The sequence below is a fragment of the Melospiza melodia genome, chromosome 15 (assembly GCF_035770615.1).
Source record: "Melospiza melodia melodia isolate bMelMel2 chromosome 15, bMelMel2.pri, whole genome shotgun sequence".
NCBI classification, from domain to species: domain Eukaryota; kingdom Metazoa; phylum Chordata; class Aves; order Passeriformes; family Passerellidae; genus Melospiza; species Melospiza melodia.
Window position 1 is genome coordinate 7,749,499 of NC_086208.1, and position 25,793 is coordinate 7,775,291.

A 25,793-nucleotide genomic window follows, 5' to 3' on the forward strand; every position below is an offset into this window, starting at 1 on the left:
GGCGCTCGGGCTGAGGGCGGCGGCCGCGCGCCCCCTCAGGCTGCCCGCGCGGCGCGTGTCTCCAGGCGGGGCGCGGTGCGAGAGCCAATCGGAAGGCGCCGCCGGCAACCGGGTGGGCGGAGCCGAGGCTCCCCGAGCCAATCAGACGATGGGGAGAGGCGCGGGGCGGAGCCCGGGGCGGGCCCGGGGCGGGGCGTAGGTAAACACGGCGGCGGGGGGCGCGCGCCGTGCGGCCATGGCGGCGTCTCCTGCGGAGGTGCTCGGGCTGCCGGGCGAGGAGGTGAGCGAGGCCCCGGGCCGCCCCCCGCTGCCCTCTCCGCGGAGCCGGGCGGCGGCTTCTCCGCGAGACTGAACCCCCTGCGGGGCGGGTATTCCCTGCGGACCTGCCGCGGCGTGGCGCGGGGCGGGGGAGCGGGGTGAGGTGATGAGGGGGGTTCCGGCGGATCGGCGCCCCGCTGCCGGCTGCCCTGAGCCCCGGCCCGCCGTAAGGTGGCGGCTGCCGCGCCGTCTAGCACCGGCATTCCCGGCTTCTCCCATTGGAGGCTGTGGAGCCTCCTCTATGGACGGAGGGATCCGCGTGCCCTCGCAACTTCCTTGTGACGGAGTGAAGCGGGATTTCTTCTCCCCCCGCTCCCTTCCCGGTACCGGAGAATCGCGCCTTTGTTCCGGGCTTTGTCACAGCGGTGTGACAGAGCCGTGCGTGCATTAGAGCGGTGCCTGAGCCATGGGGCTCACCCCAGCATTGCCATCAGCGGGAGCGTGCAAACCTGTCTGCGTGTCGGTGTTTTTTGCATTAAACGCGTGGGTGACTGACTGAAAGTGACTCGTGCAGTGGCCTCTGTCCTCAGGTCGTAGTTCCTGAGCACGTGGATCTTTGGAAGGTGGCTGGGGCTGTACCTGTACTGGGTGTAAGTGGCAGACAGGTGGGGGTGGCTGTTGCGTTGTAACCGAGGCTTGTGCGTGGGCCGGATTATTATGGAATGGTTCACTTTATCAAGAAGAAGGAGAGTCAGGGGTTTTTTTTAAATTGCAGATGCAGGAAGACTAAAAGCAGCACCTCTGAAAGCTGTTTGGTGACCTGTGTGAAATGTCAGTAGTGTTGTCTTTGAGCCAACAGGATATTTTACCAAGATTGTCTTTGATCAGCTCTTTTTTGTGTTCAGGCAGTGATGAGCTCTGTGTCGATGTGTACTTGTTGCATCCATAATAGGAATTCGGTTTGTTAAAGCTCTAAAATACTTTTCCTTTTCTTGTTAGCATAGCTCTCTTTCTCAAGTTGTGCTTTATTTCTGGAGAAGTAACTTAAAAAGCTCTTGAATGACTTTTTTTTCTTTATATTTGAATTACCTAGGATTTCTAATACCAAATTAGCGCTCCATACTGCAAGGGTTGCATAACACTTCCTATTGCAAGATCCTGTTTTTGTTTGCTAGTAACTTTCTGAGGCTATGTAGCTCTACCAAAAGATTCCATGCCTTAGGCTCTCTACTTCTACATTGTTAAGCTCTGTTCAGTTTAGCTGCTTTGTAGCTTTCATTGCTATGGTGAAAATTTTTTGAAATCTGCTTAAAATTTAACAATTCTGATCTTCCATCAATCTTTTTGAGCATAAATGTGTTCCTTTGGAACTGGGGGAAGGGAGGAAAAAGCATGTACAAAATCCATTAGATCTAACAACTTCTGTAATTCAAAAGCTTAGCCAAACTTTTTCAAGTGACATATGTGAAAAGTGCAGTTTGTTTATGCTCAGAAACTTTAATACTCAGTGAGTACATACTGATTTGTGTGAAAAGTACTTGCTCAGTTGTCTCCATAGTTTTTGTGTGAGATTCTGCATGCGCAAATAACAAAACAAATGATCTTAGGGTTACAAGAAAACTACTTTGCTAACTGCTCTTGCCGAGGATACAAGAATGGAAAATTCTTTTGTCCTCACAGAGTTTAAGACTGTGTACACAGAAGCAGAAAAACACAGCCAGAAACCCAAGTCATATTGAAAGTATCATCAAGGACTTTTCTGTTGTCCCCCACGTTGTTTTGCAGTCTTGTCATAGTTGTCTGCACGCTGCTGCTTTCCCAGGGCTGCTCTGGGACCTCTTCTGCAAGATGGATTTGCTTTGCATGTAAATCAGAATTGTCTGAGAAAAGAAAGCAATGTTATCTGCAAAACCTCTGCAGTTTTTGGATATGATCCTATGGTAAATATAATAATTATAAATAAATTGTCATTCAGGAAGGCAAGTGAGGAGAAGTTGGTGTAATTGTTGAGGGAGTTGAATGCAGTATTAGTGTGGATTCCATCAAACTCAGGTTGGGCATTTATGATAGATTTCTTTGTTAAAGGAGTATTAATCACTTGGACTCAATAAAGGATTGCTAATATGGTGTTGCTGACACAAAAAGAAGCTGGGATAGAAAAGGTGTAATTGAGGTTATTGTGTATACAGTGGGTTTGTGTCAATGCTGTGTGTAGGTATCTGAGTTGAAGTGCCTGAATCTAGCAGGTGCAGTTTTCCTTAATTTCTCTGGTTCAGTTTTTCCTCTGTAAAAGTCTCTTGTCACCCACAGGACTTATGGCTTAGTTGAATATTGCAATAATGAGCACTAGTAAGGTCAACGTGGAAAAAACAATAGTTCTGTATTCAGAGCAAGGTCTTAGCAGTAGAGAAGTAAATCTCAAATGGTTTGGAAATAAGAACAACATGTTGCTTTTTATCACCCTAGTAACTTTTTTTAGAGGGGAAAGGAATGCGATAAAATGTACTTCCTCCTTCCCAGCAGGTCGGGCTCCTCAGGCAGCGCTCTCTGCCGCCGGCTCCCTGGAGCCCTGAGGGAGCGCTCCGTGCTGGGGCCCGAGGCGAGCCCGTGATGGGCGTGCCCCTGCCCCTGCCCTGCCCCTGCCCTGCCCGTGCCCCTGCCCCTCCCTGCCCCACCCTGCCCTGCTCAGCCCCTCCCTGCCCCTCCCTGCCCCTGCCCTGCCCCTGCCCCTCCCTGCCCCTCCCTGCCCCTCCCTGCCCGTGCCCCTGCCCGTGCCCCTGCCCGTGCCCCTGCCCGTGCCCCTGCCCGTGCCCCTGCCCCTGCCCCTCCCTGCCCCTCCCTGCCCCTCCCTGCCCGTGCCCGTGCCCCTGCCCCTCCCTGCCCTGCCCCTGCCCCTGCCCCTCCCTGCCCCTCCCTGCCCCTCCCTGCCCGTGCCCCTGCCCCTCCCTGCCCTGCCCCTGCCCCTGCCCCTCCCTGCCCCTCCCTGCCCCTCCCTGCCCGTGCCCCTGCCCCTCCCTGCCCCACCCTGCCCTGCTCAGCCCCTCCCTGCCCGTGCCCCTGCCCCTCCCTGCCCCTGCCCTGCCTCCCCCTGCCCCGCCCTGCTCCGCCCTGCCCTCCCTGCTCGGGTACACCTTCCTCTGGATGCAGGGCCGGTGATGGTTCGCACCCGCAGGAGCGGGCTGACACTGCTGCTGCTGCTTTGTCACAGCAGGCTTTTGGAAGAGGGGCTTTTCGAGTTAGTGTGGGGTCATCGACAGAGAACCCACCTCAGGCTCATTCGACTCGCGTTTGTCCGATGTAGGGGATGGCTGAGAATGGGTTTGTGGTTACAGTAGCCCCTCAGAATGATATTTCACCTCATGGCAGGACATACCCTACAAAGGCAGTTGCTATGAGGGTCAAGAGTAGGATGACTCCGACGGTTCAGGTTTCTTTGAAAGTTCAAAACTTTCAAGTTGTTAAGACTTGGATTTCTGTAGGTTAATCACTTTAATCAAGCATTTTCTAACGAGGTATTCACTTCCATATACTGTATTTTTGTGACAATTGACTGCAGTACCAAATAAAGTATTTTCTAACAGCAATTGTGGAATGCTCCTTCAAAGATGGAAGGAAGAATTGTTGGTATCTTAGCCAATGCACTGTTATTTCTTTGGTTACAGGAGGAATAATTTTTTTTTTAGAAATGTAATTTTTAGAGAGTTGTCCAGTATCTATTTCTGTTTTCTATTATAATACCTGCTTGCACGGTAGGGCTTTGGAATGGCATTCAATAAAACACTGTCTATATACATGTCTTTCATAGTTTAATATACAGATGTCTGTATGTCAGAGTTCCTGTACTCCCAGACTGAATCAAAGACTTCTTATTTTTTTTAGCTCTTTTTATGTTGCCCAGATAACATTCTAAGTTAGATAGGCTTTTAGATCTTTTGTATCTATTATGTGCAGTTGCTTTCAGGGATGAAACTAGAAATGGGAACTTCTCACAGGCAAAAATGCACTTCCTACTTGCATGCATTTGCCATTTCAGCTTGCTCAGTCAGTTGAGACCTGTCCTGTGTAGAACAAGCATTCTTGTTTACTGCAGCTTGCCTAAGATTTCTCATAGGCATATGGTATTTCATTCTGGAAAGCTTTAGATATATTATTATGTTCCTTTAGGATCTCCTGCTAGAGTAGGTTGTTTATGGTTATTTAGCTTGTATTTGGTGAGCTGAATGTCCAGGATACATTGTTTGTCTTCTCAGCTTCTGCACACCTTACCCCTCAACTCTTCCCATATTGCTGTCTTTTGAAGGTGATGCTGATGAGTTAAAACATTTCAGACATGACTTCAGACACTGGCATGGACTAATCTTCTTTTGGATTGCCTCTGACCAAACCAGTAATGTTGTTTGGCTCTTTGTGCTTGAGCAGCCCAGTGCTTCCATTCCTGTTCAAAGCCTGTGGTCTCCCCAGTGCCTCTGTTCAAGGTGTGTGCAATGTCTGACTGTTCTTATACAGGCACTCAGACAGAAAAAACAGACATTCGTGTCTCTGGGCTGTAGAAAGGCTCTCAGTTTTTTCTAGGCTGTGAGGAACTACCATTGCAAGGCATAGCCTAGAGTCCCACATATCTGGGTTAGTTGAGGCTCTTGTAATAGTGAAGCTTGCTGGCCTGTAGTCTTGAGAGGTTTCCTCATTTTGTTTGGAGTTTGCTTGCATTTTTTTGAACAGCAGTGTAATTTGTGTAGATCTGGTGGTTCCCAGAAGTTATTTTATGTCCCCCTGCTTGTTTTGTGTTGTTTTTTTTAAACCATTTCCTTTACACGGAACTAATAAACACTGGTATGGATACTGGGTTGCACATAGTGAAAAAGTGTTTGGGGATTGGTTGGGGGGTTTTGGATTTTTTAAAATTCTGTTGACAAATTGGGAACTCCATTAGTGGACTTCTGTTGTCTTGAATCTCTTTAATTTGTAGTCAAATGCAGATTGTAGTTAAATACAATCTGTAGTAACAGCCAGCATTTCTTAATGGATGAGACTTTTGTATTTATGAGCACAAAATGCTCACATGGTACATTTAAATTCTTCTAGTGAATTACTAAGACTGATCTGTAACTGGCAGAGGAAGTTAATGACTTTCATTATGTTTAAAAGATCAATTAATGTAGTTTTGTAATAGGAATCTTTGTGAATCTAAAACTTTGTTTTGAAATAATTTCTTTTAAAAAAATGGTTCAGCTCTGTTGGTCACTGTAGAGGGGACAGTGTTCTCTGGGTTGTGAAGCAATGGTCAGATGGGAAAGTCTCCCTCCCATTTTCCATCTCCTGGTGAAATGAAGTGATGATGCTAAAAAGGACTTGCTATCATTTGGATGTCACCTAACATGTGTGGCTCACTTGAGAGGTCTGATTATTGCAGGAAGTTCTTTTCTCCTAAGGCTCCCCATTCTGTGGAAAATGCTTTCTTTCAAATGAAGACTATATGCAGACATGATATGAATCTTAAGAAAACTTTAATATGTAGTTCCTGATATTGGCAGAATCTTTCAAGCTGATGCTGCTGTGCTGTTTTATTGTTGTAATAAGCTTTGGTGCTCTTATCTTGGCTTCAGTGGTAGTTGATTCTTGACCTATCTAACAGGAACAAAAGAATAACAGGATGTTATTGCCTAGAGGAATTGTTTACTACCAAGTGTTCCCTGTTAGACCACTCAGTCATTTTTATATTGGCTTCCTCAAAAAAAAGCTCTCTAGTAGTCCAGCAGATACTACCATTTTATGTTTTACATTAAATTAACCATCCTGGCTTTGGCTATAGTTACCAACATGTCACCATTTCTTGATCTGTGCCTTTTTTCCCACCCTTTCTTCCTGCTTGTATTTTTCTTCTGTCTTCTGCTCTCTCTTGGACTTCTATCACTAAGGCAGGACTCGTTCTCCCAGTTGTCTTTGGTGTTATTATTTTTCTGCCATGTGAATTTGGAAAGGATGGGATGAGGATGAACAGTTTGTTAATAGCTGTCCTTTGTAATTATTGACTGCAAACAATGTAAGGCAGGCAAGACCATTCCAAGGTTGTGAACAGGTTTTGAACTCCTTATAAAGTTGAAGTTTCTTTCCAAGTGCTGTTTTCATGTCCAAAATGAACAGTTCAAGAATGCCTCATCTTGATGTGCATTCATTGAACATAGGTAGTTTCATAGTGACTTTTTGTGGAATTAAACTGTCTTCTTCTACAAGTGCCACTTGATTAGTTTGACACTTGCTTTGCTACTCTGAGAACACATTGTACAACTATTTTAAGGCATACATAAAAAGGATTTCTGTTTTATTATCTGTTCAGAGAATCACAAGCTGGAAAGCATTGCCTTTAAACCTTTAAGTTACTGATTGTCAACATAGTGGCTCAGAAACCTTTTATTTAATCCCTTGTTACACAGTATCTGTTAGTAAATAGAGTCATTATTAGAGATGGTGAAAATGGTGTGGTTTAGTAGTCACAGCTATTTTGTCTAGCATCGTGAGCATGTACTTTAGAATATACCACTATGATTAACAATAAAGTAATGATAAAACCTGGAAGTTGATAGTAAGATAACTATCTTGCTGACTCAGCTCGGAAAAGGATGTTTTGTCTCACTTAATCAGACCAAGACATTTTGAATAGTTTAGTCTCTGTAATGTGTCTTAACCTTATTCCCCATCCCCATAGCTTTAAAATACTATATAACCCCTAAAAACAATTTAAGCCTGAATTTGTTGGGAGCAGCCTAACTCATACAGACTGTGTGCAACCACTCCTTGGCAGATTCAGTAGTTTAAACAATATTTCTTCGATTTGCTGTTTTTGCCTGATTCATATTGGATTACTTACATTCTCAGAGGGAACAGCTTAACAGTTCAGTTTTGACATTGTATTCTTTTTTTGTTTGTTTTTTTGCCTCCAGCCTGTGGAATGGCTGGCAGTCAGAAGTTGTCAAAAGCTGAAGGTCCTTGTTCCATCTGTACAAACAATCCCTGTGCAAGGCTGTGCCCAGAGCTGCTGCCTTTGAGGGCTGCTGTGTGCATGTCTGTGTTACAGAGCAGCTGGGTACAAGGGCACTAAACCTGGACAACTCCCTGTGTGTGCAAAGCAGCAGAGGATGCTCAGTTTCTTTAGCTGTACAGGCAGGATAAATTCAGATTGACCCATTCAGGTTAATGTCAGAAGCTTGAGTAGACAGTTATATCCAGGAAGAGACTCTTGAGGAGATAAATAGGGCTGAGAGAGCAGTCTCTTAGATAAACAGCAGTGCTGCTAGGCATTGCTGGTGTGTTCCTGTTTACTGGCTAGGTGCCTGTCCCCTCCTCTGCCACCAGAACCCCTTGAAGCATGGCAGTGGTGTAAAGGAGAAGCAAGGCAAGCTTGAGAGTGTCTGTAGTCATATGGAAGAGTCAAGGTACAGGCTGCAGCCTGTGTACTTTTTGGTCTACAAAAACACTCATATTGCAGCTGCCTGTGAATCTACAGGAGTTACTGATCCACAGTTTCTTGTATATAGCTATGAAAGAGCAAATAAGGATCTCCAGAGCAAAGGTGAATGAAGAGGATGAGATTCAAAATTGTTTTTCAAACCATGAAATTTTGATTTTGAATCTGTTCCCGGTGGGTGCCAGAATCAAGTATCAGATGCTTTGTCTCTGTGCAGAGCTTGCATGGCCTAATTTTTATCTGCATGAAATGATCTTCAAAAGGTGCTGGAGCTCTTTGGCTGTTCTCTGCTTTGTGGGAGCAGTGTGTTTGTGGCAGCTTTTCTGAGCTGTGGCAGCAGTTGCTCAGTAATTCTGCCATCAGTGAGTGAGGAGGAGAGGTTGTAGGGTCACAGTGCTGTATCCTGTAGCAGCTTTGCCTCTTCAGGATGTGTGGGGTCACAGCACAGTGGCTCCTTCCACTGTCAGGCCCTTCTGCCTGTGTTTGCATCAAGCTGGCTGAATTTCCCCTGATGCTCATGGCACACTGGCCTGACCAGAGACTGGGGAACCTCATGTGCTGTGATTGTGTATTGCCCTTGCTTGTCTGCATGGGTTTTTTTCCTGGAGTTTCTAGTCACCATAGCTTGGGAAAGGAAGTGGACTCTTCAGTGTCGCCTATCAGTTTAAAAAAGCCAAAAAGGGGTGTGGTGGCTTTTGGCAGTGAGAGTTGTTATTCGAAAAAGTGAAAGTGAAAATGGAGATCTGTTGGCAAGGTTGTTGTGAACAATTCAGGAATTTGTTTTAACTGTTTCTGTTAATGTAGGAAGTTATTTCTACCTTTTCATTCCTTCATGATGGTTTGGTTGGTTGTTCTGCTCAGCTAACTAAAATGCTGTAGCTGTCCTAGTTTGGCACTGACCCCAAATAAATAATAACCTTTCTTTCAGCAAGGCGTTTTTCAATCAACCTTCAGCATGCCAGCATTAGGTTTGTGGCTTCTAGTTTCCTAAGGCTATGTGCAAAGCAAATTGTCTTTTTGTAAAATAGCTTTCATATCTCTATTATGATACAAGTAAACAAACCACGTGATTAAGCCAACTTTAAAATCTCAGGGGCGTGGATCCTATTCTGGGATCACCCCTGTGTGGACTGCATTGATGCACTATTAAGGCTGACTCTGGGATGCCTTTGCCCAAAAGCATCTAATTGTCTTTGCTTTTCTCATGCTTGAATAATGGAGCAAACCTCGTGGTCTAAGCAACTGAATGCAGAGACAAGAAAACCTATTTGTCTTTTAGGGCCGTGTGTCCCACATCAGCCTTGGCTCTTGGTCTTTTTCTGAGAAGGAAAAGGTGGGGTTGATTGCCAGACTGGTTTCTGTCATTTGGGTCCCATGGGCTGTGACTGAGGACCATCCTCCTGTTGGAAGGGGGGTCAGGGTGCTCTGGTGCAGTGCAGAGGTGCTCAGGGAGAGGGGAAATGCACACATGGGACTCTGGAATCATCCCAGAAACTCACTGATGTTGAATGTCACTGAGGCCAAGTAATTGGTAGAAGATAAATTGGACATTGTTTTAGAATGTAAGATGGGTGGATATGTTAGGATATTTGTTATATATAAAAATGTTAACAAATAGCTCTTCTTAATTTGATGCCAACATAGTTTTTTACTTATGTTTTCTTAAATCTGGTCAGTTCTATTATCATAAAACACTTGATAATGTTATGTGCCTTAGAAGCCTGGTCATGACTAAGGATTTTGAAAGCTTAGGCCACTTTCAAGTGGTCAGTGCTGGGAGGGGCTGTCTGTTGGTCTTCCTTTTCTGAGCTCCTAGAGTTTCTAGTAGGAGACAATGTCCTTGGAGGTGAAGGCTGAAGATAGACTTGTGACTTGGCTGGAATTGACTTGGAAAATTGATTGTTTTGTCATTGGACCTTGTAGATGTTCATCTCAGTTCCCAGGCAATCACCTCTAACTGTAGAGAGTGGGAGAAACTCACTCACTTCATTATTTTATTTTTATTTAGGGGTCTGTTCTCAGTTGTACATTTTTAGCCAGTAATTCCTGCCTCAGTATTAGGATGCAGTTCTCTCCATTGGCTTTAAGAACCATTCCAGATGGGGTTGGTTAGGGAGTCTAACCCTGTGGTTATATGGGAGACATGATGGAGCATTCCTAGAGCTTGCTGGGACTGTCCTTTAGAAAGCACTTTGAATAGTGTGTGGAATTCAGGAAGGCCCCAGGGAGAGCATCTCCTGCTTCACCCATTGCTCTTGTATCTGTTTAACTCCTTAACCTAGATTGGATCAGCTTTCCTCGCAAGTGTCTCTGGCCCACCATCTCCTGCAAACAGCCCTTCATCTGGAAAGCTTTTTGCTTTCCAGAGAAACAACGATCATTTGTATTCCTCCTCTGATACTGTCACAGCTGTTGGGAATTTTATTCCCCTCTTGAATTCAGTTCCCTATCAGATGTTAGGGATATGTATAATGTGTAATTAAAATATTTTTTTATTTCTTATAAAACTCGTACCCTGCTGGCAGGTGATATCAGTAATCCTGATATTTTAAGTGTGACCTCTCTGTGCTGTTTACTAAAAATAGATGCAAGATTTTTTTTGTTACTACATTTCTTTCCAGAGTTTATTACTGTTTTATTAACCTATTTTGATAAATTTTTGATAAATTTACCCTTTTTGTTCTTCCCAGGAAATAAATATTGTCAGAGTCTATTTCCCTCCCTCTGATGCATGCCAAGATACCATCAGGTGAAAACTTCTGTGGTCCATGCAGATTTATCTGAGTGTTACTGATAGAGCTGTTTCTGTCAGACAAAGTAACTGTGTCATTAGTCTGTAGTTTTCAGTGGGAATTCAAAATTCTGCCCATAATTTCTTTTAGCTTTATTAATTGAAAATAGACCTGAAAAAGAAATCTGAATGCATCTTGAATATGTTCCTTTGTTTTTAAGGAGGACACACGAATCGTCCGGGTGAAGGTCATAGCTGGAATCGGCCTGGCCAAGAAGGATATCTTAGGAGCCAGGTAAGAATATGTTGTTAATGTATTAAGGGACAGCTGCTTCTTTATTGTCCTTCTACAGCTCTTTAGCTCTCAGTAAATTCTTCTGTGCCTTGTGGAAAAAAAGAATCTGAACTCCTTCAACTGGCAACTTTATAAAACTATTAGAGCCTATATAAACATGAAGATATCTGCTTTCATATCCAAGAGTGACTTGGACAGATCTTAAGTGTTGGCAAAACAAAGTAGAGCAATGTTTCATTCTCTGCATAACAGAATAGCTCTGCCATGGAGGATAGATCCAGGTCTGTGTTTCACTTCAGGTAGGCTGCAGCTCAAATAACTACAGTTAAAATAACTAGAGTTTAATTGTGGTCAGAGTTCTCATCTGTGCTTGAAAGACTTGGAATGAGCACAGTACTAAACACTGGTGGCTATGAGACTGTTTCAGCTCAAATTATATGCAGTGGCTTAAAATTTAGCAAAGAAATGATCAGACCTGTGAGTTGGTAATTGAAATGCTTTTAGGATCTTGTAGAGTTGGCAAGTGGCAGAATGCATTTAGTGCTAAAGCCACTTTTTCTTCTGGCCTTTGTACAAAGGGTCTAGAAAAGTATTGATGAGTTTAGTACAAGTTCTGCTGTCAGCTGCCTTGGCATATGTGCAGGAATGTTGTTATTTTAGCACAAAATTGCTGTGTGTGACATCAGTTTAGCAATAGAAAAAATTCTCTTGTGAAATTTGTATTTTTCCTAAAGCTAGACAGTCTTCCTTAAATTTTTGTTCACGTACAATTTTTATTTCGAGCACAAATTGATCAGCTTTTCTCATCATAACTTAAATATGTGAAAACCATATGCTCTTTTACTGTATGGCAGACAGTCTTGGTCACCTTTTGTTACTACTCTGAGCAATTGAGTGCTTTGATTGTTCATGAAAAGTAGAAATTCACATAATATGTTGGGTTTTAGTACCACAGGAAAGGAAAAGGCAGTAGGACATTTTAAGCAGAAATATTGGGACATCTTCTTTAACAGAAAAATTCAGGTTCAACTCAAACTCTGTCAAAATGATAGAACATTTAGTAAAATTGTTGCATGTTCTAGGAAGTACCTCAAATTCCAGGTGTTCTAAAGTTAAGATACTTTGAGATTTTTCAGTCATAACTGATTTTTTTCATGCTTGCTTGTTGAAATGTGAGAAGTTTTATTCAATCTGTTATCTTGAAATAACTATGAAAGAGGACAGAGTCAAATTGTACTGATACACAGAATGGCATAGCTAATATGATCATTATCACTACTGGTGTTTATATTAGTTTTATCTCTGAAACTCTGCAGGAAATGATTGTAATTACAAATCTCTGTGGTATTTGTAAAGTAATTGTGACCCCTTGATTACATAACTGCTATTAATTTAAGCCTTTCAAAACCTGACTGCTGATAATGGTGACCAAGAAGGGCATAGAGCAGTGTACTACTTGTTTGGTTTTTTTCCCTCCCAGTGACCCATATGTGAAAGTGACATTGTATGATCCAGTGAATGGAGCCCTTACCAGTATTCAGACAAAAACTATTAGAAAGGTTAGTCATCTTATCTGTGTGGGTGTGGTGGGGTTTGGTTGGGCTTTCTGGTATTGTGTTGAGGTTTTTTTTAAAACAGACTCCAGAGGAAAAGTGAAAGCTAGGGGAAATGTGAGAATTCATGTATTAGAGTGAATGGACGTGGGGAAAGGAGTGTTCCATGGTCTGCTCAGTTTCTCTGTTTGTGGCATTATTGTGAGATTTTCTCTTTAAAAATTTTATTGCAAAGTAGAGGAAAAACTGAAGAATATAAGGTGAGTACTGATTGAAAACTACATAATTAATGGAAGTACTGGATTGTTCTGATTTTTCTGAGACCTTTAATGATAGAAGAATCTTTCTTGTTTTACAACTTTTTATCTTTTTATGTTAAAAACACAAACCCACTTTGTTCTGTTTAAACATCAAATTGCACCATTCACCTGAATCATTGTTTTTCTAGAATTCATGCAGGAAAAAGTACTGCTAACTCAGTGTAACTAAAAATGAAGAACTGTATATATGAGAGGGAAAGCACCCTTCCAAATTGATGTACTTGGATAGTGGCTCGAACTTATGTTATGAGATCACTCATGCATATTTTTCATTCCATTTTGATAATTGCTACATTAAACTATCTGTAGTATTTTTTAAAATAATCCCAGTTCAAAGATGAGCTGAGCTGAGTGAGTTGTGCTGTGTTTGGCCCATCTGTTCCTGGTCTGTGTAGTTGATGTTGCTTAGAGATTTGGCATTTGCTAAGAGCTTGCATGTAAGTAATGTGGGTGTTGAACTGAGAGGAAGGCAGTGATTATTACTGAAGGGACATACTCTAAATTAACTATTTTCAGTGTCTCATGCACTTTCTCTGCATCCATGGCATAGACAATAGCTCACAATACCTGCACAAATTGTCTCCATTCTGCCCTGCATTAAACAGTACAAGATTCCTTTGATTTTTACCAGCAATATCAAGCTTAAAGGTACTTTTTTCTTAAGTGGATTGTTACATGGAATATAATGTGTAATACATCAAAAATTGTATATAATTGTACAGAATTATCAGTATAACTAATGCTCTCTCTTTTTTTTTTTTTTTTTTTGTTCCTCTGCACATAGTCTTTAAACCCAAAATGGAATGAAGAACTCTTATTTAGAGTAAGTTTTGTTTATAGCTTTATTACATGTTGGATATATTCCACATTGGGAAAAACTACTCACTACTCTCCCCACTTCAGAACTCTTCCCTAATTCAGAAAGAACTCCACAATTAATGTTCTAAAGGGCTCAAAAACTGCTTTCCTTAGAAATACTTTTGTTAACTCTGGGACAAATGTCAGATTTTCAGTCTTGGCGTTGCCTTCTTTATTCTGTGAATGTTTGAAAGCATGTGCATGGATTTAGAAATAGTTTGGGATAGTACCAGTTATGGTTTATTGGTTCTAGTAGAAATGCATTGCATAGTAGAATGGCAGCAGGGTATAAATTTGCTGTTTAATAAAGACCTTTGGTATTTCTTTCCAAAACACAGAGATTTTGCTAAAGACAAGTGCTGGAATTCAGTACCTATGTTAATTATCACTATACTTCTTTTTCATAGGTTAATCCTCAGAAACACAGACTGCTTTTTGAAGTATTTGATGAAAACCGTTTGGTAGGTCTTTTTGTGTTAATTTTGCAGTGTATTAAAGACTTGAATGAAAGCAAGTCCACCACGATTCAGTGTGGATAAAAAACCCACTCCAAACAACCTTAATTTCTATAATGAAACCTAAAACTCAAGGCAGACCTGATTATTGATCTGACATTGCCACACTCTTGAAGCTCTGAAGCACTTACATTATTACTGTAAACTTCTAATGTGCTTTAACTCATGAAAGCATCATTCTTTCTTAGTGCTGTTCACATGACAGGACCAAATTCTTTGGTGATATTGCAAGCTCTGCATTGGATGTTTATTTTTCCTTACAAACAAAGCAGTATTGAGAATGTGGTGTGAGAATCTTCTTCAGTGTGTGAGAAGTAGCATCAAAGAAAGCATACATGGATTTTCTTTGGAAAGCTCAAGAAGTGAACAATGGATTGTGATCTTGTGTCACTCTGAATGGAAGGTCACTGGTGAGATAGAGCTAGCTTGTGCTTTTATCTCAGTGAAATCAAAATTCCTCCTCTGACCCAGGCTCTCATTTTGTGTCCAGATGTCTGATTGCCTGTATTTGTTTGTGTGTTTCATTGTGAGTAAGCTTGTAGCAGTACAGTCATGACACTTGCATCTGTTTCACCGATGTTCCTTGTCACTAAGATAGGTACCTTTCCCCTCTGCAGGAGTCTGGAACTAATGGAAGGGGTTGAGTGCTCTTGCAGGCCAAACACAGTTTCATTCCAAATAAGGGATCTCTTTGTGCTTTGTGCTTTAGTAGTGTGTTGGCCATGAAAAACATTCTTTCCTAAAATGCACGTGTTCAGTAAACCATATCAAAGTGCTGCTCTTCTGAGGTTGGGAAGAGTGAAAATGTGTGTAAATATAAGTACAAACTGCCTAGAATAATGAGATTTAAGAAGGAGGAGGCTTGTTTCTTGGTTACAGGCATTACACAGTCCCCAGGCTGTTTACTGTTTAACTGATGATATTACCTGTCCCAAGTATTCAAAATATGAATGTCTCTTTGATTTATTTAAAAGCAGTGTTAAAGGGAATCACAAGCACTTGTCCCTACATGGGAGGTTAAATGTGGTTTTTCAGGATGCTCAGATTTTCATCTGCACATAGTATTATGGGCTGGAGCATATTCCTCAGCACGGCCAAGTACTCTGTCCATTGCATGTCTCGTTAGAGCATTGCTGCCACCACCTGGAGGCCACGAGGCGTGATCAGAAAGTAGGATTCTTGATTTTTTGGGGGAGAAGGCCAGTGTTTTCTTTGTGTTTTCCAATAGAACTCCTTCACATTCTTTCTATATCTAAATATATGAGTTGTTTGATCTGTTTACTTATGGAGAGGAACCAGGTAAACATTTTGTTGGTATCAGCTGGGAAAGGGTGCTTTGTTTCCCATGCATGATTATATTTGGAGATCAAAGTGTCATGACCTCATCAGTCACTCTATCGTTCTGTAATCAAATCCCTATATTTTCATTGTCTCCATCTCATTTGGTGAATGGAACACCCCATCTCCCTGTTCCTTTTCAGCTGGCTCTCAGAAACCATTTTTATCCCAAATGTCTTGGGTTGTTTTAAGTAAGACAAATTGTTGCCTTAGCTATGATTGTTATTTAGTGTTGACAAGCTCCCCCACTTTTAATTCATCCTCACATGTCACAAATAGGTGCCTTGCTAAGTAGCTATGATCAGAAGGTGTTTCATCTTCTGCTATTTTAGTATTTTATTCTGTTATTTTCAGTGTTCTTTCATCTGCCTATTGGATGAGTGTATAAAGTCTAAATGTGAGCAATCTGGTAAAACTAAAATATTCTTATATTTGTGTCTACCAATGGTTAATTTCCTCTTTACAAAATTTTCTCTCAAGTGCTTTTATTCCCTTTGACTTTTAGGGATAAATGGAAGCCAGAAATACCTGCTTGTTTTTAAGAAATGCTGTGTTCTTGAATACCAGCCTCAAAACCTTTCTTCAGAGTTTAGGTTAAATTTCAGGTCTTGCTGCATTGGTTATATCACCAGTAGTCAGAGTTTTGAAATCTTGTAATAGCTATAAAATTTTCAAAAATCACTTGTCTTGGATTTGGTAAAGGAGTGCTAAATCTAGTTTGTTCTTCTGACTTGCAAACCTGTGATAGAATAAAGGGCTTGAGTGATTTGCAGAGTCTTTAATTAAGATTATCTTTAAAAACACACTAGAGAAATGTCAAGAACATGGAGATCACTTAGGAGATGAATCAGTGAAGTGACCACACCTCTTGCTATCTGTCTTACAGTACCTTGCCACAATATAGGTATCTTGCAAAGTGCCTAAATCTGTTATTGATACTGAAAAAATCAATGATATTAAGCTTTGAATGGAACTATTGGTATATTTAAAAATACTGACTTTTAGTTTATATTTATGCCAACTCTAATTCAGCAACATTGAATTTAACACTTTAAAAGCCATTTGACATTGCCTGAGAAAGCTGCAGTTGGCTGGCAACACCTAATCAGGGATAGCTGAGGAAGAGAGACATGTTGAGAAATTTTGCTGGAATCTTAAGCCTTGAGTTACCAAATTATGTCAGTTTATTGGGTTTTTTAGGATTTCTTTAGTAAAATGGAACAAAACATTTCAGATCATCCACTGTGGGAGATGGTAATGCTTTTACTGAAAGAAACCAGCACCTCCAATGGTTGCCCTTCACATCACACCAACATGTTACAAACTGTCCACTAATATATTTGTTACTGGGGAGAGAAGAAGCCTTAAGAAATGCATTTTTTACTTTTTGCTCACATATCTTAGGGTCACTCGCTGATGTTTTTGGTTTGTGTTTGGTTTGTTTGATTTTATGGGTATTTTTTACTGTATTGCTTGAAGTACAAATGTAACTTTTTGAAACTGACCAAAAGAACCTTTCATGGTATTTTCCTTTCCTCTTCTTTCCCTATCCCAGTCCCCACCAACATATAACTTTAGAAGGAGTCCTGTTGGTTATAATGAAATAAATGAAGTGTTGTATTTGTTGGCTTTTTATGAATAAGCTAGTATTCATTTATTGCTGCATTCTAATAATGGAATTCAGGTAATGGAGGTTAAGTAAGCCCTGGAGTATAATTAGAAAACAAATTTGTTTCTTGCAAACAAGGTACTGTGAATTTGATTCTTGGCTCTTTTTTGGGAAGGAGGTATAAATGTTAATTTTACTGCCTTCTGGCTTAAAATACAGTAAAGGTTAAATAAATATGAAGCAGAAAAAACTCCTAGTAGTATGACCTATAAAAGTACAAATGGCCTAGTGTTCTCTTCTGTTTGTACTCTTTGAGCGGCACTAAGTAACTCCATGTTAGAGCAGTAGCATTCAGTACTACATCATAGATGGCTTATGTATTCAAAAGTACATTCATGGCCAAATGTTGGTGTTTTTCAAAACAAAACCCACAACAAAAATCCCACTTAACAGCAGGATTCAAGATTGTCTTTTATCAAAAGTCCCACTAGGTGCCAGCAAAGGGCCTCTACAGATTACATGAGCCAGTGAAACATTTTGTAGGAATTCTCAATCCCTTTACTCTTGGAAGAATTTACAGTATATTAATTTCTTGACATGCTGATCATTTTCTTTAAAAAATGAACATGAAAAAAATTAGTTATGAATCTATGAGGCAGTTTATGTGTACTTATAGAGAATAGCTTTCTTCTGTAATTCTGTTTGGTAATGCTTTTTATCTCTGTGCATACTTAGTTCAGTGTTCTGAAGTTTGTGTAGCTGGTCAGATATCTGCAAATCAAATTGAACTGTAATGAATGTGTCCTTACTCTGGGCTTCCAGCAAATAAGATGAGGTAGTTAGATTTGTAAGAGTAATTTTGTTTCTTTCTACCTTTAACAGCTGTAGTTAGAAAAGGTCAAACTAGAAATAAAAACAAATGCCAAATTATTAACCAGCAAAACTTTTTTTTGGCCCCTTTTCAGTTGCACCTCATTTAAAATTATGAATTAATAAGCACAGAGGGTTCTACTATGTGCAGATCTTTAGAAAGTGTGATTGCTTAGCAGCATTTGGATTGCAAGATAATGCCAGATTGCTTTCAAGTTTTATTTAAATAGTGCAGAAAAACATTTTCTTAAGGGGGAGGAGGCTTATTTCACTAGTTTGTGCATAATTCAGACCTCAGCAGTTTGCTAGCATGGTTACTATTTGGAAATTCAATCCTGGACTTGATACTCAATTATATGGGACTTCATTCCTACCAACTTCCTGTAATTCTAAACCTATGGGTAAAAATATTAGTAGTCATACGCTGCTGAGGAAAGTGCGGACACATTGACTCAGCTCGTGCAGCCGCAGCAGGCGTTGCTGCTTGCAGCCTGCAAGTTCTGGAAGCCTATTCTAGCATTCATTTATGCAAATTCCAGGAGGTGTAATTGCAACAAGGTCAGTAGTGTTTGTCAGTGTGTCGCAGCTGAGATCCTTGGAACATAAGAGCTTTTTAAATGAAGCCTTTCTGACTGCAAGCAATCAACGACGGTCCAGAAACTACAGTTCAAGGAATGGCTGGCTTATTTCAAGAGGTACTTTCTTTTAAAATGCTAGTATCTTGTAGAAATTAGGACAAAGACTGCAACTTTTATGGGCTTTTACTGTTGCAATGTACCAGCTCTGGGTTCTGTGCAGCTGCCTGTGGCCTTTCTGCTGAAGGATCTTTGTGGTTTTCATTTGCTAACATGCGTGGAAATGAGAACAAATGGCACGACGGTTAAGATTGCATTTTGCTACCCAAAGAAGCAACACAGACCCATTATCAGAAACCTCTGAAGATTTTTTGGATAGGAATAATTGTATGTACTTCAAAAAATCGCAGAGTTCTGCACCTAGCTTTACACAAGTGAAACTAATTCCTAGACAAGCTGCTTATGCACCTGTAGTGCAACAAGTAATTAATCCAGAGAAAAGCACGACTATTTCTTCACTGCAAATCAAAAAGAGCAGTTCACTGCACATTTCCTTGCAGTCTAGGAAGCAGAGTGGATGTTCTAGGTTTGGTGATGCCGTGGCTGCTGGTGAAGACACTTCATTCATTGGTGTTGGTAGCGAAGGGAGCTGCGGTGCTGGAGCCGTGTCTGACCATCGATGCAATGACAGCCTTCTGAGCAGTGCTGCTCTGGGCAGAGGCAGCCTCAGCAGCATTGCAGCAAGTGACAGTGGCTCGTTCAGCAGTGCTGGCAGTGACTACGGATCATGTGCAAGTACCACAAGTGATGGAGGTTCATATGCTAACAGTGTCATCAGTGACAGTGGCAGTGGCACTCTTTGGACAAGTGACAGTACTTTCTGTGGTAGTGCTGCACATGGTGACTCTTCATATAGAAGCACTGGAAACAAATGTAATCCCTCCAGGAGCAACTCATCTCAGGAAACACTGTACAGAAGTAATACTACTTTTGACCAAGATGCTTTGTCAGTGAGGAAGAAAACTAAAATTCCATTGCGACGTTGTTCATCACTGGTTATTTTTCCTAGGAGTCCTTCCAGTACTCCTCCAGCTTCTCCAGTAAGCTCAGGTCAGCTACCACACAGAGGCACCTATCAAACATCTCATAAATTAATAATTTCTCCTAGTGAGCTGGCACAAAAAGATGATCAGACCATTTCCAAGGGATTCCTTTCAACAGCAGTCAATGGACTTAGGCTGTCTAAAACAGTTTGCTCTTCTGGCGAGGTCAGAGATATCCGCCCACTTTATTTGAATGCATCATTACAGGACAAAAGTCAAATTTTGAGTGGTCCTCAGCAGGCAACTTGTGAAGAAGTACCTGATGGCTTCCCATGTGTTTCAGTTCATCTTAATCAAAGAGCATTTGCATCAAGCAGTGAAATGGTTAATGGCTCTTGCAGTCCAGAGTTAAATCTGAACTCTGGTACAAAATACCCTCATTTAAGACTGGAGCGTAGCACATCTGCTTGTCTGCCCTCAAAAACAGATTCAGAATATCAGATTAATATAAATGAACTAGGAGGACCCAATGCACAGATGAGCAAAACTCCCCATATTTTGCAAAGAAGTGTTTCCTTGGAAGGATCACGTCAAAAAGTTTCTTGCTGCTTATCCAGCCTTAAATACAAGTGTCATAGTGCAAGGACGTCTCAGTTGCACATACAGTTCAAAGCTGGGAATGAAGGAAAAACAACTGGTGTTAGGAAAAGATATGGAACCTCTAAAAGGGAAATGTCTAGCGCTTTGTGGAGGCCCCAGAAGGTGAGTGATGTGGTTTATAGAAAAATGTGATGCTATCTTAGAGTTGAAATTTAGCTGGAAAGTAGTAAAAGTGTGCAACCAAGGCTTAAGTGCAGTGATTTCAGAGTTTCCTAATGGTGTCAAATTGTCACCATTAGGAAGTTAATTTTTTAATTATCTGTAACATTTGGGTTTTAGATTAGTTTCTTAGAATATGGGGCATAGGTAAATAGGTGTTGCTGTGAAATAAATGCCTTTAATAGATTTTAAAACAATAGTTTGCTGTTTACATGAGCTCAGAGGGATTTTCTTGTCTACTTATGGAGACATGGGAGTCATTTGAACTTCAGATGAAATTTTGTAGTTATAAACACCTAAATTTTCAGTAAATTAATAGCAGTTACTGAAGTTTGCATATAAAATGGGTAAAAATGAGTGATCTTTTAGTTTTATTTCAGGTAGGCTTTGTTTTACAGAACAGTTTGTTGTATGTAGAATTAAAGATAAGTCGTATTTGAGCAGAGAAACTGTAAATACCATTTGTTTCTGTATACACCCTGAACCACAGGAATTTTCAGTTTCCTCTCACTCTTTTTTTCCTCCTTCCAACTACTATTTCAGCCTGAGCAGTACTGAGTAACTTAATACCTCTTCCAACAACATTGCTGTTCAAATTACAGTACTTGGGTCTAGAAGGCTTATATTAAATATTTTTTTTTTTTGTAATGAAATTCATGTCCAGCTAAACTGCTGGTAGAGGTGTCTACTCTTATTAGCTCTTGAGGCAGTTAGTAAAGCATAGGCCACATGGAAGGTAGATTTTAAGCCTTTAAGGTAGTTTAAATAACATTGTGAGGATTTAAATTATCTGAATATTTTTAGTTATGAATGCTGATAAAAGTGCAACAATTGATGGTTAGTAAAATTGTTTTAAGAACTCATTCTCATTGATTTGACACTACTACCATGTAACTAATGTGTTTATTTAGGCAAAGGGCTTTTTGCCAAAGACCTTACAGTTATGACACTCCCTATCTAAACTAGTAATTTACCTTGGAGGTGTTAGCCTGGAATTTTCAGTCTTTTTTTGCCCTTAGAGCAGTGCTTGATGATTTTACACTTTGACTTTCCTTCTTGGGAAACTGTGATTTATGCTTAAAATTCTTTATAAAACTCAGAGTGGAATAGATAATCATTATATATACTGTTTGGTGATTCTTTTTCCCAAAATCTCACTGTAAAGTGAGGGGTAAAATCCACAATAAGCACAAACACATTAGATCCAGACTAATTGAATTGTGTCAGTTATTTTGAAAGTATATTGTGAAAACGGAGTTGAGTCATGCACTTCAATTATATTTCTCATCAACTTGCACTGCTGGTCTCTGTGTTTAATGGCAGCTGATATGAAAGATAATCTGTATTTTAATCCAAGTTCAGGATTGGATTGTTAGCTAACATTTCCAGCAAACCTCCTAGGACACTGGGCAGGCAGTAGTTTGTTTCAGTTCCCAGGAGCAGTGTTTACAATGGATTGACACAAACATCGGGTACAGAAAATTTTCAGTTCTCAAATGGCTAGTTTCAGTTTTTATGTAAAACCAGTAAATAGGTAAATATTCTATAAAACATGTTATCAAAAAATGTAAAAGCTTCCTCCACCAAACCAAGCAAAAACCATAGCTGACTTCACAGCAGTTCAGTAATTGACTGGAATAAAATAGATAAATACCATTGTATTTGTTATTAGTCTTTGTGACCAATACAACAGATTCTATGGCAATCATTTATTTACGTAGTCCACTTAATTATCATGGTGTATTGTGACTCATTTAAAAATAAACAACTCCAAAAATATTTCTCTTGACTCCAGTTAGTCTGGCCTAGTATATTGATATGCTGAGTCTGGGTTCAAATTTAACAAGTTGATACTGGAGTAGCATTTAGTAATGTCAGCTATCTGTACAGGGCAGCCATGAAATCAAATCAGTGCTGTGGTCAGAGACTCCAGAGGCTGAAGCAGCAAAAGGTCTATGCATTCTTTTCTTCCATGCCTTGCTACCAGCCTTCAGCCACCTCAGATCACATTTGCTGCTTTCCATAATCAACAGCTTGTTAAAGGCTGGCTTAAAAAAAATCAACACCATTTCTATGACAACTGGCTTTGGATTCATTTTAATTAAGTTACAAAATGGGGAATGGTGGTGGCCAGTGTGTGACTGCTGATCTTTACTGGGAACTTATTGAAGAGGTTCTCTTACAGATACTGGAATTTCATTTATGTGAAGCAGGAGAAAGAAAGAAGTCCATGGTTACAGCATTGAAGGTTGTCCTTGACTATGTATTTCTACTTTAATGTTTTGAGGTTTTTCATTATTGTTTTGGGGATTTTTTTAGTGCATCTGTCTCTGCTTGGGGTAGAAATAAATCTGCAACTAAAGCATTTTCACATCAGAGATGTGGATTGGGAGGGTAGGAGTGAGAAAGGGAACAGGTTATTTGTCATCATACATACATAAAGTCCAGGAGGTACAGAGGAAGGCAGAAATAGTGGATACAGTTCCAGTCCTTGTAGAACATTAGCTTCTAAAAAATTACAAGTTCTGTTAATCTCTTCTACAAGTATAAGATCATGTTGACATCCCTGTTGACATTAGTTATTCCTTCCCCATTAGTATCACTCTCTATTGGATATGTGAATATTGTAAATGTACTTGCAAATCTATTTCAGCAGCTGTATACCATTAAAATAATTTCTTATACAATTGAGGGAATAAATTGTGTTATAGTCCTTACAAGTAATTTTGCTTGAGTTTTGTCTCTAGTTATTGAAATTACATGTTTTGAAGCAGAAAAATCCCCCAAACTTCAGAGATGGTGTAAAATAACCAAATTGTTTTTCTACTGTCAGATTCACGTAAGAGAAACCTTTTAGTTGGAACTCTTGAGCTTTTTTCACTGAACTCTTGCCTTCATAAAAGATGCTATTTGAATCTTGCTGTACTAAATTTAAATTTAGTAAAACAGTAATTTGAGGGGGCTGTGTGTGAGGATTTCTCTCTGGAGCAACTTCCCAGCTGATCTGAACATGCTGAGGAGACCAGAACCTGTGTCTGGAAGATTGTGATTCCCTTGATAAATGCTGCACCACAAGTTAGTGCTGGGTAGTCTGAGGTTGTTTTGTCTCTTGCATTCTGCTTAGGTGTAGAGCTTCTGTCATGGCATAACTCCCTCCCAGAAAACATTTATCCAGGCAGGGAGAAGTGCCAGGAGAAGAGAAGGACAGCTGTGGCTCAGCTCCAGCTTTGCACATGGAGCAAAGGGTGCATGTGTATCAGTGTCCCAAATCTGTGCAAGGAGGTGAGGTGGAAAAGGAGCAGCAAAAGCAGAAGATTATGGAGCCAATACAAAGCAAAGCACAAATTGGCAACACTTTATGCTACTGTGCTATGGTAACCTCATAACCTAACACTTTCATATTGTTCAGTATTGCATATCTGGGAGGATCACATTACAGGAGCATGTGGTGCATTGCTGTGTCATGGTCTGTCAGTTCAGTCAGGGAGAGTTGGGCTTGAAGGGAAGGTTGTGTCTTTCTGAGGAATTGTGGGGGTGATTAAGTTAGACTTCAGTCACATAGGAGTGTATGTGCTGTGTCTCAGACAAATTTTGGAAGCTGAAATATACATCAATACATTGAAGGGAAGACAGTACAAACTGTATTAATCACAATAACGAACAATTTATAATTAGTTGTAGGTAATTTCCTGCTTCTGTGCTTTAATCACCTGTGGTGCTTTAATAGCTGGTACTAATTTCTTCTGGTTTTTGTCTTCCTCAAATGCAGAGTTAGTTACTTCTTCTCTACCTTTCTTTATGCTTCAGCTTTTGATTAGCAGTCCTCCTTCAGGGGCACAAAAAGATGGCACACAAAGGATGGGATAGATATTAGAGCCTGCTATGTGGATGCATTAGGAAAGTGATGGAAAGGAAGTGATCAAATAACATTATTAGGTAATAACTTGATCCCTGAAGTTTTTCAGGTTTCACAGGTTGCATTTGTCAACTCTGAGCCATATGTAACTTTCAGAATATCATCATACTCTAGGGAAGCAGATATTTGAATATACCAGTATATTAAAGCTCTAGCAATTTGCAGTCCTCAGCAAACGTTACATGTACATATTAAGAAGTTTTATTTGATTGTGCTCTGTGGAGATTATGATTAGCCTAATTCTGTTTATAGTCTGCAGCTGAACTGAATTTGGGCAGGTTTCTCTTGCCAGAAAAAAATGGGGAAACTAAAACTGCAAAACCATGCAGAGCAGGCCTCCTGAAACAGCTTATGTAAATATGTAATTATCCAGCCTTCAGGGTGATTCATGTCCTTTTAATCTTCCATGAGAGAGTGGGTAGTGTTGATGCTGTGGCTTCTTTAATGTTGCCACAAGCTATAGTTACTCTGTTTTTTTGAAATGTGGTATCCCTTCAAGAATCCGTTAAAGTAAAACATGTTCACAGGGCAAGCTAGAGACATTTTTCCTTTACTCCTCATTACCTGAAGAACTTGCAGGCTTTTAGATATGAGACAGGATCATTGCTTTAATTTAATTTTTTTTTTCCAAATAGGCAATTTGGAAATCAGTGTCAAAAAATGCCAAGTATTGCACACATGAAAAGCAGCTAATGATGTACCCTTGGTGATGGCCTGCAATACTGGTCAGGAAATGGTTTGTGTCATGGGGAAAGACTTGCTGAAAATGCCAGCTCAGATCTTATTGACAGGCAAATAAAAGCTTAGGATTTAATAGGGAAGAAATAAACTAAAAAAATTAAAACCACCATTATGGAATTGTACAAATCATAAGGGCATGGCATGTATTTTTCTAGTGGTCCTTTTTCAGGAAGCATGGATAACAGAACTAAAAAAAGGTGTGCAAGATTGGGGTGAGCTTTATGTGAGGGGAAACACTAAGTAGGCCAGGGGTTTTTCAGCTTTGGAAAAATAAGGTGGTATAGAGGGAATTTATAAAACTATACTTTAGAGGAGGTGAATTTTTCCATTCCACTTTTTTAGGAAGATATTCTTCTATATATTACTGAGCAAATTGTCTCAAGATCTGCATATCAAAGTAGAAATGGATTTTAAGAAGTTAGGTAAGTTGAAGAAAGGTCCATCAAAGGGTATTTCCAATATGTATTTTAATGTCAGGATCAAGAGGTCCATGACCACTTATTTATTGGAAACTGGGGGTTGTATCAAAGGAAGTACTGTTCTTAATTGCCACTGTAATTATTATTCCTTAAGCATCTGCTCTTGGCCATTCTGTGGAAAGGATACAAGGCTAGGCAGAGTGTTAATCTGACCCCCAGGCTCTCTGGTGCCTGCTCAGCCCTTGCAGCCACAGAGGATCAAGTTGTAGAAGTGCTCTCCCCTCACCCTTGGCAGAGTGCTCTTCTGCTCTTCCAACACATGTTTTCTCATCTTCCAGAAGTGGATGAATTTCACAGATTAAGCAAGTAAGCAAAACTGAGTGGCCTTTTCAGTCATTTGCTTATGACTGACTTTCACCCTTGTCTGAAGGGGACTGCCCTGCATTTCTGTGAAGTGTCTCTGTTTCAAGT

At 40.4% G+C, this 25,793-nt stretch overlaps 1 protein-coding gene across 6 annotated transcripts in view; it reads left to right on the top strand.

The window, feature by feature from the left end:
- The first annotated feature begins 218 nt into the window (after positions 1–218).
- NEDD4 (NEDD4 E3 ubiquitin protein ligase) overlaps positions 219–25,793 on the top strand; it is a 51,460-nt gene continuing 25,885 nt past the window's right edge. Inside the window, exons 1-5 of one of the 6 annotated variants that reach the window (XM_063169636.1) lie at positions 219–280; positions 10,673–10,746; positions 12,227–12,305; positions 13,404–13,442; positions 13,885–13,938. In XM_063169636.1, coding sequence (XP_063025706.1) covers positions 236–280; positions 10,673–10,746; positions 12,227–12,305; positions 13,404–13,442; positions 13,885–13,938 — 291 coding nt within the window. In that variant the 5' untranslated portion in view covers positions 219–235. Of the gene's footprint in view, positions 281–555; positions 642–887; positions 909–10,450; positions 10,470–10,672; positions 10,747–12,226; positions 12,306–13,403; positions 13,443–13,884; positions 13,939–18,180; positions 20,190–25,793 lie in introns of those variants that run through there. The other 5 variants (XM_063169639.1, XM_063169637.1, XM_063169640.1 and 2 more) reach the window with 5 other exon arrangements.